Here is a 17,311-nt window from a genome sequence, read left to right on the forward strand (position 1 = left end):
GATTTCAGACTCCAAACATCTACTAATAAGTCCAAGGGAAAAAAAATGGAAATCAACTGAGCAATCAGTCATTGCTCTGCACTGGTAGGTGCAATAGCAAAGGAGGGTTTTAAGGAAGCATACAAAGGAAGATAATATTATATTTTTTGGAGCTTCTCATTAGCATGAGGGGTAGTATGGCAAAAAGGACATAATTGCCACTTTGAAAATTAAAAACTGGATAATAGAGGCCAGCATCATGAGGTAATTTGAGGAAGACACAAGATTTCACCACGTGAATGTATGTGTTTTGCATAGTGTGGTATGCCCAGGACGTGAAAAGGGACTGACTTAAATAAAAATGAGGAAGTGGGAATGAGAAGCTTTAAGAAAAGAGAACTATAAATTCTGTAAGAATAGCTGCTATAAAAAGGACATTTACATGCTAAGAAGGAAGAAATAAAGGATACAGCTGAAGATTGTCAAAATAGCTCTAAGCCAAATGTGAAATAGTTTCCAGTAATTCAGATCCCTCATGGGCAGGCAGGTCCTGTGCTCTCCTGCAGGAGGGGAGAGCTCTGAGGCTGGTGTGGTATGACGGCGTGTCCCTCCAGTATGCTCGCCGCGTTTCACATGCCAGCCAGTGAAAAGGAAACGGATTGTAGGGGAAATCGCCATCTGCTTTTGTCAATAAAAGACCAGCGTGTGTGGCTTGAGCCTAAACAGACTGAAGCCAGCCTTTTATAGCTGCATGGGGGAAATGGGAAACCTTACTAAAGTGTGAGAAAGTATAATTTAAAAGGAATAAACAAAAATTACTATGACACAACTTCATCTGTTCTGTATAGACTCTAACATAGTATCATAGAAGGCATGGGAACTTATAAAGGCAGGGGTTCACATTAAACCTGTGATTTTCTCAGCTTCCTAGGACCTACTTTCAAGAACACTATTACAGATATTGTTTTCTTGTACTTTCATGTAATTTGTACTGTACAGAGGAAAAAAGATTGCAAAGTTTCTCTTATAAATGGGTACAGAAGGCATTTGTATGCCTGTTTACTGAAAGCACCTCACAATCTTTGGCATATTTAATCTTCCAAGGCACACAAGAGGGTATTAGTATTGGTGTTTCATAAACCATTTAACTGAGACACAAGGCCACAGAAATGCAATGTCTTGAAACTGGAGCACAGGCATAGCTGACATAGCACTAAAGGCAATATTGCACACTAGATCACACAATCACAGTGTGGCTGAGGTGGGAAGGCCCCTCTGGGCATCATCTCGTCCAACCTCTCTGCTCAAGCAGGGTTACCTACAAATGGTTGCCCAGGACTGTGACCAGGTGACTTTTGAAGATCTCGAAGGACGGAGACTCCATAGCATCTCTTTAGCAACTGGGGAGATGCTGGCCAGCCTATAGTTCCCTAGATCCTTATTCTTGCCCTTCTTGGTGATAGCAGTGACATTTGCTTGCTTCCAGTCCTTAGGATCCTGCCCTGATCACCACAACCTTTCAAAGATGGCCAAGAGTATCCTTGCAGTGACATCAGGCAGCTCCCTTAGCTCTTGTGGGTATGAGCATCCCATCAGATCCCAATGGACTTGTATGCATTGAGATTGCTCAAATGGTCCAGAACCTGGTCCTCCTCCACCAAGAGTAAGTCTTCCTTGCTCCACACTTTCCCCCTGACCTCAGAGGCCTGGTGTTCCTGAAGGCTGGTCTTACCAGCAAAGACTGAAGGCATTCAGTACCTTGGCTTCTCCTGTATCCTTTGTCACCAGGGCCCCTGCCCCATTCAGCAGTGGGCCCACATTTTCCCTAATCCTCCTTTTGCTGCTGATGTACAGGTAGAAGCCTTTCTTGTCCCTCACCAGATTCAGCTCCAAGTGGGCTTTGGCTTTCCTAAACCCATCCCTGCATACTTGGACAGTGTCTATATTCCTCCTCCTTCTGCCTCTTGCGTGTTTCCTTTTTATGTTGGAATTTACTCAGGAGCTTCTCATTCATCCACAAAGCCCTTCTGCTGCCTTTGCTTGATGGTGGCTTGGCAGCCACTTGAGTACAAGGTGCATTTGGCAACACAGACACAGAGAGTTCAAGGAAGAAAAAATCTCTTCACCAAGATGTGGAGTCAATTCATCTGTGCTTATCTTTTTGTCTGCCTCTAATATCCACAACAAGATACACTACAGCTAGTGCCCCAACCCAGCACCCTGGTCTGCAGGGCAGATATACCTACAGAGACCCCAATCACACAGGCAGTCTGCCACAGGGCAGGAATATGGACACAAATGCACTCATCTTAAACTAGTTCTTTCATCAGTAACTCCCCATGTCTCTTGCATTATGCATATATGCCATTCTGAATCAAATAGCTGAATTTGTATTTGTTAACACATTTGTTTTAACAACTCTTAATGTACTTGCCTGCAGCCTTTGAGCCTCATAGCTGTGGTTTCTCGCTATATTTGCTACAGCAATGACCTCTCAGCTGTCCCAGTCACTACATATTCAGAAATCAGTATGTGGGTGCAGGAGCATTTATACAGCAAAATTTTAAAGCCACTGTTTAAAAAAAAAAAGGATTTTCATTACCTATTTCACAGAATCACAGAATCACAGAATCACAGAATGTTAGGGATTGGAAGGGACCTCGAAAGATCATCTAGTCCAATCCCCCTGCCAGGGCAGGAACACCTAGGTGAGGTTACACAGGAAGGCGTCCAGGCGGGTTTTGAATGTCTCCAGAGAAGGAGAATCCACAACCTCCCTGGGAAGCCTGTTCCAGTGTTCCATCACCCTCACTGAGAAGAAGTTTCTTCTCAAATTTAAGTGGAACCTCTTGTGTTCCAGCTTGAACCCATTACCCCTTGTCTTACTGTTGGTTGTCACCGAGAAGAGCCTGGCTCCATCCTCATGACACCCACCCTTTACATATTTATAAACATTGATGAGGTCACCCCTCAGTCTCCTCTTCTCCAAGCTAAAGAGACCCAGCTCCCTCAGCCTTTCCTCATAAGGGAGATGCTCCACTCCCTTAATCATCTTTGTTGCCCTGCGCTGGACTCTCTCCAGCAGTTCCCTATCCTTCTTGAACTGAGGGGCCCAGAACTGGACACAATATTCCAGATGAGGTCTCACCAGGGCAGAGTAGAGGGGAAGGAGAACCTCTCTCGACCTACTAACCACCCCCCTTCTAATACACCCCAGGATGCCATTGGCCTTCTTGGCCACAAGGGCACAGTGCTGGCTCATGGTCATCCTGCTGTCCACCAGGACCCCCAGGTCCCTTTCCCCTACACTGCTCTCTAATAGGTCATTCCCCAACCTGTACTGGAACCTGGGGTTGTTCCTGCCCAGATGCAAGACTCTACATTTTACCTTGTTATATTTCATTAAATTTTTCCCCGCCCAACTCTCTAGACTGTCCAGATCTCGCTGGATGGCAGCACAGCCCTCTGGCGTGTCAGCCACTCCTCCCAGCTTGGTGTCATCAGCAAACTTGCTGATAGTACACTCAATTCCCTCATCCAAGTGATTGATGAATATATTGAATAGTATTGGTCCCAGAACTGACCCTTGAGGCACCCCACTAGATACAGGCCTCCAACCAGACTCTGCCCCATTGACCACGACTCTCTGGCTTCTCTCCTTCAGCCAGTTTGCAGTCCACCTCACTACCCGATCATCCAGTCCACACTTCCTCAGTTTTGCCGTGAGGATGCTGTGGGAGACGGTGTCAAATGCTTTGCTGAAGTCAAGGCAGACCACATCCACTGCTCTGCCATCGTCAATCCACCTTGTTACGTCTTCATAAAAGGCTATGAGGTTGGTCAAACACGACTTCCCCTTGGTGAAGCCATGTTGACTGTCCCTGATGACCCTCTTATCCTTGATATGTCTTAAGATGGCACCAAGGATAAGGTGTTCCATCACTTTCCCAGGGATGGAGGTGAGGCTGACCGGTCTGTAGTTGCCCAGGTCCTCCTTCTTGCCCTTTTTGAAGACCGGAGTGACATTTGCTTTCCTCCAGTCCTCAGGCACCTCTCCCGTTTCCCAAGACTTGGCAAAGATGATGGAGAGCGGTCCAGCAATGACTTCAGCCAGCTCCCTCAGCACCCGTGGGTGCATCCCATCTGGACCCATGGATTTATGGATGTCCAGATTGCTTAACTGGTCCCTAACCCAGTCCTCATCAACTGAGGCAGACTCCTCCATTGCCCTGCCTTCCTCTGGGGCCTCAGGGGTACGGGGCTCCTCAGGACAGCCTCCGGCAGAGTAGACAGAGACAAAGAAGGCATTCAGTAATTCTGCCTTCTCTGTATCTTCTGTCACCAGGGCACCCACCCCATTCATCAGTGGGCCTACATTGCCTCTGGTGTTTGTTTTATCTGCCATTTCTACACTAACAGGTTGGATCAAGCCCCTCAATGTGCAGACAGTAATTTCTGTTACTTATTAAACTTAAATTGGTGGTTCTCATCCTACATATCCACATTCTCAATGACAACTACTCTTACTGTATAAGTAAGGTGGACTCTTCTAGGGGTTTGCAGAACTGGATATGAACTTCTTCCTCCTGCATGAAGTCACTATGAAAAGCGAGGTGCTAAAAGAAATAAGATACATAGAAGAAACACATAGAATCATAGAACCATTTTGGTTGAAAGAGACCCTCAAGATCATCAAGTCCAACCATTAACCTAATTCAGTCAGTAAGCCATGTCCATAAGAACCTTATCTATACATCTTTTAAACACCTTCAGGGATGGTGACTCAACCACTTCTCTGGGCTTGAGTGCTTGACAACCCTTTCTAGTATGAAAATGTATAGATATAATGTAAACCAAAATAAAATTGTGGTGGGTATATAATACTGGAATGATATTATTCATTCTTTCACTACGCAGGGGAAAAAAAAAATTAAAAGTCTGACCTATCTACAATGAACCTGTGTCTCTCTTGTGGGGCTGAAAAATGCAGCTAGATCTACAACAGGACATATGTGCATTTTGGTTGTCAACACACACTGAGAATTTAAAACTATTACTCATTTGCTGAATTCATCAGACTGGACCCAGGAACTATAGCTCAAAGGTGTTGATATGTCACTGCTGTTCAAAATGCCAGGAGAGAGAAGAAACTAGAGGGGCTACCAGAGATGCCCAACCAATGGACTGTGTCCCACCTCAGTCATCCTGTCTTCAGAGCACTCCAGAAGGAGCTGCCCAAGGGCCCTCCCTGGAGAGACACAGAGGACGTCTCTGCATGTGTGATGTCCAGAGCAATCAATGTTTACATGGGCATTGATCTACCTTGCATGTGAAGGAGGTCCTGACACATACTAGGGAAAGGGCCATGGCATACAATTCTCTCTTACCCCTAGTGTGAGCTGCGCAGCTGAGCTGCCTAGCTGGAAGCACGATAGTGCTGGGGCACACCGCCTCTCTCTGCTCACTTTGTTCCACTTTGCAAAGAACCAACTACTTGGGGGCTGAAGAATGAGATAAAAAGGGATCACGACTGTGTATTGTAGTCAGTGGGTCAGACTGCTAGCACGGGGTGCCAGCCCTTGTTTGCTCAAAAAAAACCAGGTAACAGTAGCATTTTCAGAGGAGCAAGAACCTCAGGTGAGCTGTCTCTCGCTCCCAGGCAAGCATGCTAAACAATTAGACTGCAGAATCATGCTCATTTTTTAGGGCAATTACTGTGTAATTCTTCATGCCAAAGAGCTACTCTTAATTCATTGGCTGAACAGCTTCAGCAAGAGAAAATGGAAACATTTGTGCTCACACTCCCTCACCCTAGAACTTCATGGGAAAAGCAGGGGGAGGTAAATGAAGGGATTCAAATTTTCTGAGGTGGGAATTAAACCCACGTTTCCTGAGCCCCACCATTGAGCTGCTGGATGAAAAGGGAACTGCCGCTTAAGCTTTCAAAGGGGCTAAAGCACCTCACGGCAGGAAAGAGGTCAGAGTGTCGGCTCTCAAGTGAAGCGATGTGCTTCCCTGCAACCAAAGAGAAGGAATCCAAGTCTCTAAAACAGGCACAAAAGTTTCCTATTTCCTATTTTACATGGCTTTCTGTGTAGCCGGGGACTATATGACCACTGATATCAAATCTGTGCCCTACTGGAACACCAGACAGTACAGGTCACACACATTTCTGCCACAGTGTTTATTCCAGTTACCTGAAGCAAACAGTCTCCCTGAGCTAAGGATAATAATAATAGCAATAGTAATAATAATAATAACAACAACTTGTACTGGCTTAGCCTTTTGCACCTGTGGCTACCACATATTTGTTCAGGCAGCGAGAATCATAAAACCAGACTCAGGGTACCAGCCTCCACCTGCAGCTGGGCCAGTTACACACTTTGACACTTGCCTTTGTCCCCTGAGCCCTACAGAGAGCCAAGGCACTTGACGTGGAGGTTGTTAAGTCCACAACCCTGAGCCCTTGCTTGATTTAGCCCTAAATGACTTTCAGTTCACAACTGCTAAATATAAGGAATATAAGGTCTTTGAATAAAGCACAAATGCTTCCTATTTCCTATTTTAGATGGCTTTCTGTTCAGTTGGGGACATTGGTTTCATTTCACACCTCATGACACTTTTCAACATAATCATGCATGGTTCCACTCTTATTTAAGTGTGCGGGTTCCACCCCTGCCCCTACCCTCACCCCCATCCCTCCCCCCAATCTAGCTGGAATTCATAAAAGCCAGGCTGACTTGTTCATCAAAAACACTGTAGCCACACAATGCAAAGCACTCATCATTAAAGCACACATGGTCTTTCAAAAAAACTTAATGATTCATCACCTATCAATGTCATTCTAATGAATACCTGGTCATCAGGCATTTTTTTACACACAGCAGTCCCCCCAGCAGAATTGAAGGATGAGCGTGAAAGTGAAAACGAGCAGAAGCTGAAGAGCAGGAGGACTGTGTGAGGCACTGACGCTGCTGAAGCAAATGCCATTGGAACCGCAGCTTAAACTTTATGCCAAATCAGGTTATCACCTGCTTGTCATCGCTCCTACTTGTCTGGCCGCACCAAGAGTTACAGAAGCTAAACTAGCAGGAAACTACCCTTCCCCCCTCAAAAAGGGGGAGACAGGGGTAAGAGAGAGAGAATAGTTTTCTGCTGGTTTAACTCTCTAAAATGGCTTATCAGGAGGTCAGAGGAAAGCCGGAGCATGCACAATGGAGGGAGTGGAGCTGCAGGGCCAGAGCCCAGCAGCGAAGGGAGCAGAGGACTGCCGCTGCATTGACTTAGCATGGGTAAAACTACTGGAGAACTAGTCAGAGCAGTATTTATCCTTAGAACTGACAGATATCAAATGTTTAAAACTCCCTACTAGCTCTATTTATTTGGTTATGTACTGCTTAACGCAGTGGAGCCCCAATGCCCTTTTTTGCTGCTGAAATGCAGTTCTTCAAAGCAGATCCAGCACATTGCGAGGACCAGTCATTTAGTGGTATATTCGCACCTTCCCTGCCAGTTGTTTTTTCTTGCTGTGATTGCTTTTAGGGGAGGAGCTTGAGCTTTACTGGGGTGTTTTTGCTTATGTATGATCTAAGGAATTTTCGTTTGTTTGGGGCTGGGTTCGTTGTTGAGTTTTCTTATTCTTGATCTTAGTTTGTGGGTCTTTTTTTTTTTTTTTTCCCCCAGAAGTAACCAGCCTCATTACTGGAGGCTGGTTATCTAGTTGGTTGACAGATACTTTTTTAGTAGATTTGAGAAAAATAAACTGTATGATACTTTTAAAATATATACACTCTGTTAAGTTTTCAGTTTCCCAGCACACTAGACATTTAAACAGTATGGATCCTATTTAACAAACATTGTTGAACGTATTCAGTTAATAAAAGCTTGGTAAATATTAGTAAAGGGCTTGTAATGGTTGTGAGCGACACAAAGGTTAAAAGCTTTCAATAGCATTGCGCCAAACTGGAGTAAACCTTGAAGAAACTGAAGTGATGGATCAGTAAGAAATCTCGGCACTGATTAGGACACCATGAAATACTCATTTCTCAGAAACAGGAAAGGATGCAACTCTTCCACAAATCTGAATTTAGTTTTCGAACTTGAAACTTTTAACGTTATCCAGATCATATTGTCCTGTTCTCTCATTATCGTAAAGTATATAGAGATAAAACAAGAACGAAACTCCCTCACTGTCCCAGCCTGACAGTTCCTGAGAAAGCAAGATGTTTTCTTTCTTATGTATCTGTTACACTGTTTCTCCATAACGACAAGGACAGGAGAAGGGCCTTGAAGTAGATTGGTACATAGGGAACATTATCTCTCTGTGTAAACTTTGATTATAATTTTTTTGTTTTGCTTGCTATCCTCCCTGCATGGAGGAAAAGTCTCCATGCACCCCAGGACACAAGGAGGCTTTCCAGCACCCCCTCAGAGCTCAGATAGCCCAGGGGAGCAGCACAATGGGAATACCAGAAAGCACATACTGTTGCAGGATTTCTGTAAACACTGGATTACAACTCCCAAAACCACTCTTAGATTCACTTTCTTTAAAGGCTTGTCTGGACGAGGATAAAGGTGTATTTAAAAAAAAAAAAAAAGTGTCAGTGAAAACTTTTAATTAACATGTTTTCAAATTCTCGGTGTTGACAGGGTGTGTTGCATTTTAGTGCATTTGCCAGCAACTGTGTTAAATACATTCATGTCCCATCTACATGTGGCAAGTTAGGACATGTTCTTAAAAGTTTCAAAATTTAACAGGAGTTAAAATGTGTTCATGATCGTGCTTTTACCTCAGCTGCGGGTGAGTGTCACTGATGGGTTTTCCAGGGACTCCGGACAGCAGCTGCCATACCAGCAGGGAGCTATTATTTAGCCACTTTCTCCTTTTCCTGAACTGTCAAATGAAAGTAACATTTCATTTACCTACCTCACAGGAATAGATGAAAAGCAATATTTATACGGTATTGGGGGGAAAAAAAAAAAAAACAAACAGCTGGGTATAAATGAGATGGGAAGTTGGGCAGTGGTTACAGGAGTTGGAAGCCATGCTTTCATAGGGTGGCAAATTGCAGTTTTGCAGGCCCTGATGCAAGGTCAGGATTTCCATAGCCACATAGCCCAGAGCATGGCACAGAATTCAGCTGTTTTTTTTCAAATGCGGCCAAACACTTTGCAGGGGCAGCTTTACCTCGGCTGCTCTTGGGCTGAAAGGTAGAGGCTTTTTTTCAAGCCTCCCCACAGAAGGTCAGTGTCAACAGGATATAATGGAATAGAATAGAATCATTGAATATTTCAGTTGGAAAGGACCTCCAACAATCATCTAGTCCAACTGTCTGACCAATTCTAAGCTGACCAAAAGTTAAATCATGTTAAGGGCATTGTCCGAATGCCTCTTAAACACTGATGGTCTTGAGGCTTCGACAATCTCTCTAGGAAGCCTGTTCTGTGACAGGACATAAGCACTACATACCATGCTTATACCCGGCTAGCTTGACACAAAGGTTTGTATTTATGCCCATTCGAAGTCGTAGCTGTGAGGCACAGATTCAGTATTAAAGATCATGAAGTCACAGCCAAGCATCAGTAATTCTGAGTCAGCTGCAACAGTGGTTTGCTGGGCAGCACTGTACAAACCATTTCATCAGTCCACACCTCAGTTTTCCCTCATACCAGAAGGTAGAGGATGAAAATAATCTCAGGCAAAATGTGCTGAGAGGAGTCACATTTTGGAAGTACTGCAAAAAGAAAACTTCATCTGGGGGGTGCACCACACAATTAGAAATCAGGAAATCAGCTGTGGCAAGGCCCTTAACCTTCGGTGGAACTAGGGGAGGTGAATCCTGCTGCCTCTCTGAGGACAGCTCCCTGGCGCTGTCTCTTCTTGTTCATTTTCAGGCTCCTCAGAGTTGTCCCTTCATCATGGCTGCCATGTTCCTGGACATACTGTCCGCCGTGTCGCATGGGGAATCTGGTTTTCTGCTGGCACAGCTATTGTGGTAAAAGTCCTAACACAAACACACTTAACACAGGTACCACTTTTTTCAGACACTGAATCTCCAACAGCCTACACACAAGCACCTTTACACCGGATCATCCTTGCTCCTGCCAAAGAAATGCAGCAACATTTTTTTATGTTGAAGAAGGCACTGTAGAAAATTGGTATTTTCACATTCATATCTGATTAGTCCTGCTGCAATACACCAATGAGGGATTGTTTTGGGTTTTCTCTTTCTTTTTTTCCTTGGAAGGAGCTAAAGAGATCGGAACTTCAGTAAAGTACAAGTTTAAGAGTGAGGAATCTCCCCTCCAGCGTATCTGTTTGCTTGACGCTTAAAGGTGTGGTGTGACACGGAGCAGTCTGGTAACTGGTGGGATCAAGAGGTCAGTCAAGGGGTTAAATCTTGTATTTGCACCTCCCATTCAAGGGTTTAGGTTAGAAAGCAGAGATAACTATCCAGGTTGTAGTGTCCTGGGACTGACAGAGAGAGTGTGCATATATTCCAGAATTTCTGCTTGTCCAGAGACTAAGCATCTAGAATAACATCAGTCAAGGCTTTTTCTTGTTCTTTTTTTTTTCTTTTATAGCTATAAAATATTGAAATGGTTGAAAAACATATCAAAAGTATAATGCAAAGCATACACCGTCAAAACTCCCACAGTCACTCTGTGAAATTCTTCAGTGACACTACTCTGAGATTCAGAGGTAGCTATGATGGAAAGTAAAACTGTATATGCCCATAAAGGTGAAATTGCATATATATCCGTGCAAGGTGGACAGATGATTTTTGATGCTGATTGTGAAGTCCTATCATGGTCTTCCACCAGGTCTTCTCAGATGATCTGTTACAGCACCCAGTGTTAAAACAAGACAAAACCCAAACAACAACAACAAAAAAACCCCCTCTCCACCAAAATCACGATCTGCTTAATATCCAGATTAAAAGGAGCAGCGAAAACACTACGCAGGGAAGTCCCCTTGGGAAGCGGAGGTGGATCACGAAGCGGGAAGCTGTCCGGCTGTCCGTGCCCCACGGTCGCGTTGCCGTCACGCCGCAAGGTGAGCCCTCCGTAGCTCTCTCCATCCCCTTTTGCCGACGGTGCTCTCAGCCGTGCACCACTCCCCACGCACGCCTGGAGCGGGTGGGGGCGTCAGGCGAGGGACCGCCGGAGACCGGCTCCCGCCACCGCGCCCCCCGGGAGCGGCCGCCGCTGCGCCCCCAGCCCCACCGAGCCCAGCCCAGCCCCGCAGCGGCGAGGCCAGCGACCGCAGGTGACGCCGGGGCGGGCAGGGCCGCCCTCGCCCCGTTCCCGGCCCCGCCAAGGAGCCCCCGCCGTTCCCCGGCCGTCGCCACGGAAACCGCCCGGCGGCGCGGCCCCGCCGAGGGAGCCCCGGGGCGCGGCGGCGGCACCGGCACTCCCGCCCCGCCGTGGGCGTTCACCCCGGAGGGGCCCGCGGCCGCCCCCCGCGCCGGCCTCGGGGGGCGCGGGTGTTGCCGGCTCGGGGTGCGCGGCCGCGGGTGGGGGCAGGGGCTGCCCCGCTGGGGAGCGGGAGGCCGCTGTGCCGGGATCGGCGGGGCGGGCGGCGGCCGCCGAGACAAAGGGAGCGGCGGGCAGCGGCTGCTTTCGGCGGCGGGGGAGCTGTGCGTGAAATGCGGCGGGGGGGAGGGAGAGGCTCCGTCCCCCTCAAAACAACCAAGTGCCCCTTTTGTCCCTACAAAACGAAATACTCCCTTGAGCGGCTGAAAATAACCGGCTGCCCTCGCCGGGGTTACCGAAAGGCGGCGGCGGCCGCACAAAGCCCACCGACCCCGCCAGCCCCGGGTAACCCGCGGGGAGAGGAAGGTGGGCGGCTGGGCCGAGCCTCCCTGCTCCGCAGCCCTTCATTATCGGAATAATTTTAACATCCTTGTTTGTAAACAAGAGGCGTTTGGAGGAGATTACCCGAGTTTGGGAACCGATCGTTCTGACGCCTGTTTCTGCTCCTTAAAAGGGGGTAGTGGTGTCGGGGAGGGGGGGTCTGGGCCAGCCTTTCCCGCATCGCACGGCGGGGGGAGCCGGCCGGCTACCCGCACACACCGCCCCCTCCCCCGAGAAAGGAAATCAATCGGTTCTGTGATATTTCACCCACCCCATCGCTACGAAGCGCTCCAGATCACCGTTAATTCGCACGCATTAGTTTCGGGTTACATCTTATTCGAGGGTTTAGATTCAACGTAAATACATGTTCGGGGCTCGGGTTTGGGAAAGCGCAAATTATGTCGCCCCGATTATGTCGCTTCGCCCACTACTTGAGTGCATGGAAATGTAATCTTGAAATGGGTCACCGCCTCAGAAAATACTTTAAAAAACACAAATCAGGAATAATCGGACAGCAGAATTTAATAAGAGCCGTAGGCTAATCACAAAATATTTTATTCCAAGACAATATCGCGGTGGGGGAGGGGTCCGTTTCTGCTTCGGCAGCAGCTCCTGCCGCCGCTGCTTTAGCGTTTGCAACATCTGGCCTACAGACCTACTAATTTCGACTCGTGATCTCGTTTGGCGAAACCCGATCTACGTGGTTCAAATACCTTCCAAATTGGGGGCGATTTTACAATCGCGACCAATTAAACCCAGGGAAGAAAAAAGAGCAAAGCGGGGGGGGGAGGCAGCAAATCCCCTCCTTCCCTCTCCCCCCGCCCCGGGCTCGCACACACTATCTGTTGCTCTCTCACGGCGGCAGCGGGTGGGGGCGGGCGGCGGGGCCGGGACGGACTCACACTCGCACTCACACTCGCACTCACCCGCACGCCCTTCGCACCATTGTCCCTGCCCGCCCGCCCCGCTTTATCGGGGTGTTTTGTTCGCTCCCCCGGCGCGGGGCTCCGCGCGCCCGCCCGCGCCGCGCCGGAGCGGCACATTCATTATCGGCCGGGGGCTGATTTCAAACCGCTGCCATCGCGGCTCCATTGTTCGCCGGGCGGCCAGGCCCCGCCCCCCTTTGTGTGGCGCGGCGGCGATTGGCCGGCGCCGGGCGGAGGGCTGCCGTCACCGCTCGGGAAGCCCATTCATCTGTGCACTTGGGCGTTGGACTCCGCATCTTATTAGCAACCAGGGAGATTTCTCCATTTTCTCCTTGTCTACAGTACGGCTACAAATCTGGGATTTTTTATTACTTCTTTTTACTAAACTTGGGCTCCTTTTTTTTTTTTTTTTGCTCGACTTTTTCCTCCCTTTTTTTCCCCTCCCTCCTGTGCTGCTGCTTTTTGATCTCTTCAACTTTAAATTTTTTAAAAGGAGTGCATTATAATCGGTTCTGTTCTCTCTTCTCTTTTTTTTTCCCCTCTGGTGTGTGTGTGTGTTGCTGCTGCTGCTGGTCGTCCAGTATTTATACCAACCCAACGCTCTTTGTTTCCCCTCCTTTTGGATCTGTTGAGTTTCTTTGTTGAATAAGACAGCATGGGTGCCCAGTTCTCCAAGACCGCTGCAAAGGGCGAAGCCTCCGCCGAGAAACCTGGGGAAGCAGTGGCTGCATCTCCATCCAAGGCGAATGGACAGGTAAAAAAAAAATTTAAAAAAATATTAAACCTACTGCTTTTTTTAAGCCAACTTCGGCGGCCTCTCTTTCGCATCCTGTTTAATTCTTCTTCCTTTGATGCCCCAGTGGCACATTCAATGGAGAATACGGTCGATCCTTTTATCTTTGCAACTCGAGGCAAAGGAATAATTTCTTTTCTTTTTTTTTTTTTTTTTTGTAAACGGGCTCGGCTTTGAATGATTCGTTCCTTTATCTTTCCTGCGGGGGCGGGGGGGCATATTTTTTTCCTTTTTTTTTTTTTTTAATCCCTCGTGTATTATGGTGAAGTGTCCCAATGGCTCTTAAACGGAAGGATCTTATACCGCTTGGCTTTTCTGCCCGTTTAACCTCCCTCTACCGAAGACACTCGGTGACTAGCGCGAAACGCCTCTCGCGGTAGCAGGATGGCCGTGTGGCAGCGGGGGCCGGAGCCGCCGGGCTGGGGGCTCGGCGGGAGCGCGGCGGCGGGCACCCCCCTCGGGCGGGAGCGCGGGGCAGGGGCTGCGCGGTTCGCTCCGTCCACGGCCGCTCAGCCGGGGCAGCCGCGGGGCACGGCTCTCTGTCACCCCCCCCCGCACACACCCCCCCCAACACGAGCCGGCTGCCGGGCTGGCCGTGCCTCCGCTGCCCCGCGAAGCAGCAGCGTCGTTGCGGGCGGGCACTCCCCGCCGCCCCCGCAGCTGCCGCCCGGGGCAGCCAGCCGCTCTCGGGGCGCCTGGAAGATGCAAATGCGGCGCGGGGTAGCGGGCCGGGGGGGGGAGGCGGGGGCGCCTCGCCCCACCGCCCGGGCGGAGAGGGGCAGCGGCGGGCGGGGGCTCGGGGTCGGGAGAGCTTTGTTAGCCTTCCCCGCCCCGCGCCGCCGCCGCGGCTGGACGGGGCGCGCCGGGGGCGGGGTAGGAGGGGGTGCGCGGCGCCGCGGCCGCTCAGTGGAGCCGCGGCGCCCTCTGGCGGCCGCTTCGCGGTTCACCCGCCGCTGGGGGCGCCCGCCGCGGCGAGGGGCGGCGGAGGGCGCGGGGGTTTAAACCGCGGCAGCAGAAAGCGGGCGAGGAAAAGCCGCTGGGGCGGGGGGGGAGGGCGGCGGCCGGCGGCGTCCCGTGTCCCCCCCACCCTCTCGGCACCGCCGGTAACGCCCGTCGCTGTCTTGCAGGAGAACGGCCACGTGAAGGTGAACGGCGACGCCTCCCCCGCGGCGGCGGAGGCGGGCAAGGAGGAGGTGCAGGCCAACGGCAGCGCGCCCGCCGAGGAGACGGGCAAGGAGGAGGCGGCCTCGTCGGAGCCCGCCTCCGAGAAGGAGGCGGCCGAGGCGGAGAGCACCGAGCCGGCCTCCCCGGCGGAGGGTGAGTCCTCCCCAAAGACTGAGGAGGGCGCGACCCCCTCGTCCAGCAGCGAGACCCCGAAAAAAAAAAAGAAGCGCTTTTCCTTCAAGAAGTCCTTTAAGCTGAGCGGCTTCTCCTTCAAGAAGAACAAGAAGGAGGCCGGCGAGGGGGCCGAGGGCGAGGGCGCCGCCGCCGCCCCGGCGGAGGGCGGGAAGGAGGAGGCGGCGGCCCCCGAGGCGGCGGGCAGCGAGGAGGGCAAGGCCGCCGCCGAGGAGGCCTGCGCGGCCGCCGCCGGCAGCGCCGAAGCGGCGAAGGAGGAGGCGGGGGACTCGCAGGAGGCCAAATCGGACGAGGCCGCCCCCGAGAAGGCGGCGGGAGAAGAGGCCCCGGCGGCGGCGGCCGAGGAGCAGCAGCCGCAGCAGGCAGAGGGCAAGGCGGAGGAGGCGGCGAGCGCCGGCGCCGCCACGAGTGAGGCCGGCAGCGGCGATCAGGAGGCGGCCCCCGCGGAGGAGCCGGCGCCGGCGCGGCAGGAGCCCCCCTCCGAGAGCAGTCCCGAGGGACCCGCCGCCGAGCCGGCGGAGTAAGCGCCGCCGCCGCCCCTCGCCGACGGACTTTTCTTCCCCCCTGTTTGTTTGTTGGAGTGGTGCCAGGTACTGGTCTCGGAGAACTTGTCTACAACCAGGGATTGATTTAAAAGATATCTCGTTTCTTTTTTTTCTCTCCCCCCGCAGCTCCCATCTTAAATCGTTGTGTGTTGCCGCCATTCCAACGGGCGGAGGGGGGCCCCCCTCCGCCCTCCTCTCCCACCCTCTATATTTTGGGGTTTTTTTAATTTTTTTTTTTCATCAGTATTAATGTTTTGTTTTGGTTCGGGTTTTTTTTTGTTTGTGGTTTTTTTTTTTTAATATACTTTGCAACTCTCTTCATGTTATAAAACTTTTCCTGATCGGTCTATGGACATGCCCATATATGAAGGAGATGGGTGGGTCAATAAGGGATATCAAATGAAGTGACAGGGGCCGCAGTGGGCAACCTGGGGCGCACAGCCCTTGGCGGGAGTGCGCCCCGTCAGAAATGATGTAAGGGGTTAGTCTTTTTTTTAAAAGAAAGTTATTACGATGTATTTTGTGAGGCAGATGTTCTATAAGGTTTACAACACTACAAGTCTTGATTAAGAAGGAAAGGAAAAAGGAAAAAAAAATAAAAATCAATACCCAGATAAAGAGATCATAGTCTTAGGAATTCATTTAAACCATAGGAACTTTTCACTTATCTCATGTTAGCTGTATCAGTCAGTGATTAAGTAGAAATACAAGTTGTATAGGCTTTATTGTTTATTGCTGGTTTATGACCTTAATAAAGTGTAATTATGTATTACCAGCAGGGTGTTTTTAACTGTGACTATTGTATAAAAAAACAAATCTTGATATCCAGAAGCACATGAAGTTTGCAACTCTTTCCACCCTGCCCATTTTTGTAAAACTGCAGTCATCTTGGACCTTTTAAACACAAATTTTAAACTCAACCAAGCTGTGATAAGTGGAATGGTTACTGTTTATACTGTGGTATGTTTTTGATTACAGCAGACAATGCTTTCTTTTCCAGTTGTCTTTGAAAATAAAAGAAAACTCTTCAGATGCAATGTTTTTTTTTTTTTTTTTTGTGTAGCATCTTGTCTATCATGTTTTTGTAAATACTGGAGAAGCTTTGACCAATTTGACTTAGAGATGGAATGTAACTTTGCTTACAAAAATTGCTATTAAACTCCTGCTTAAGGTGTTCTAATTTTCTGTGAGCACACTAAAAGCGAAAAATAAATGTGAATAAAATGTATAATTTGGTTGTCTTTCATTTATGGATACTCCGGTAGCTTAAAGGGACTAGCCAGTATTGCCTAAATTTGTATAAAGTCATGTGTGCTGTTAGCACTAGCTTTGAAAACTACCTTCCTAGATCCTGGACTCTGTAATACTGTGCATGTTTTAGAGAAATTGGGCAGTGCACCAGGTAATTTATAGGCTTTTCTGGTTCTGAAAAGCAGACTGGATGGCAGTCTGAGCATGTACAGTGTACGATTTTCCTGTTCAGACTCCATCTTGCTTTTAAGACCAGAGGTATCCAGTGTATGAGAGTCTTGCCTCTTGAGGAAAATGAGATTTAATTTGAATTGCTTAGGGTGGGGCACTGAATTTTTTATGACTTGCTTAAAAATTAAGCTCTTGAATAGATGTCCCACTTACCTCTTGGTATGCTGGTCCTACTTAGGTACCTCGACCATTAGCTTGACAACTTTAGCCTGGAGGGAGAAAGGGGGAATTAACACTGCCATTCTGCTCAAACTAGTTAAAAGCAATATTTTCTTTTTTTCCTCAAATGCTGCTCCCAAGTACAGGTGAGTTACAAAGCAGTTTTCAAAATTTGTCTATAAAAATAATCACTTGGTGCTTGCCTTTAATTGTTA

At 49.1% G+C, this 17,311-nt stretch overlaps 1 protein-coding gene across 2 annotated transcripts; it reads left to right on the forward strand.

Moving 5' to 3' along the window:
• Positions 1-13,019: 13,019 nt before the first annotated feature.
• On the forward strand, positions 13,020-16,686 carry MARCKS (myristoylated alanine rich protein kinase C substrate). Of its 2 annotated transcripts, XM_065632700.1 has the most exons (3): positions 13,020-13,102; positions 13,343-13,515; positions 14,682-16,686. In XM_065632700.1, exons 2-3 carry the CDS (start codon positions 13,417-13,419, stop codon positions 15,432-15,434), a joined length of 852 nt encoding a protein of 283 aa, XP_065488772.1. In that variant the 5' UTR covers positions 13,020-13,102; positions 13,343-13,416; the 3' UTR covers positions 15,435-16,686. The 2 variants fall into 2 exon arrangements, with proteins under 2 accessions (XP_065488772.1, XP_065488771.1); XM_065632699.1 differs by having other exon boundaries at positions 13,045-13,515.
• Positions 16,687-17,311: the final 625 nt, after the last annotated feature.

This window comes from Caloenas nicobarica, chromosome 3 (genome assembly GCF_036013445.1).
Source record: "Caloenas nicobarica isolate bCalNic1 chromosome 3, bCalNic1.hap1, whole genome shotgun sequence".
Lineage (NCBI taxonomy): Eukaryota > Metazoa > Chordata > Aves > Columbiformes > Columbidae > Caloenas > Caloenas nicobarica.

What these genes read in the sequence shown, in the direction of transcription:
- MARCKS (XM_065632700.1), top strand. Translation starts at nt 13,417, where the DNA reads ATGGGTGCCCAGTTCTCCAAGACCGCTGCAAAGGGCGAAGCCTCCGCC. An exon ending in CATCCAAGGCGAATGGACAG is followed by an intron (nt 13,516 to 14,681) that starts GTAAAAAAAAAA and finishes GCTGTCTTGCAG; the next exon opens with GAGAACGGCCACGTGAAGGT.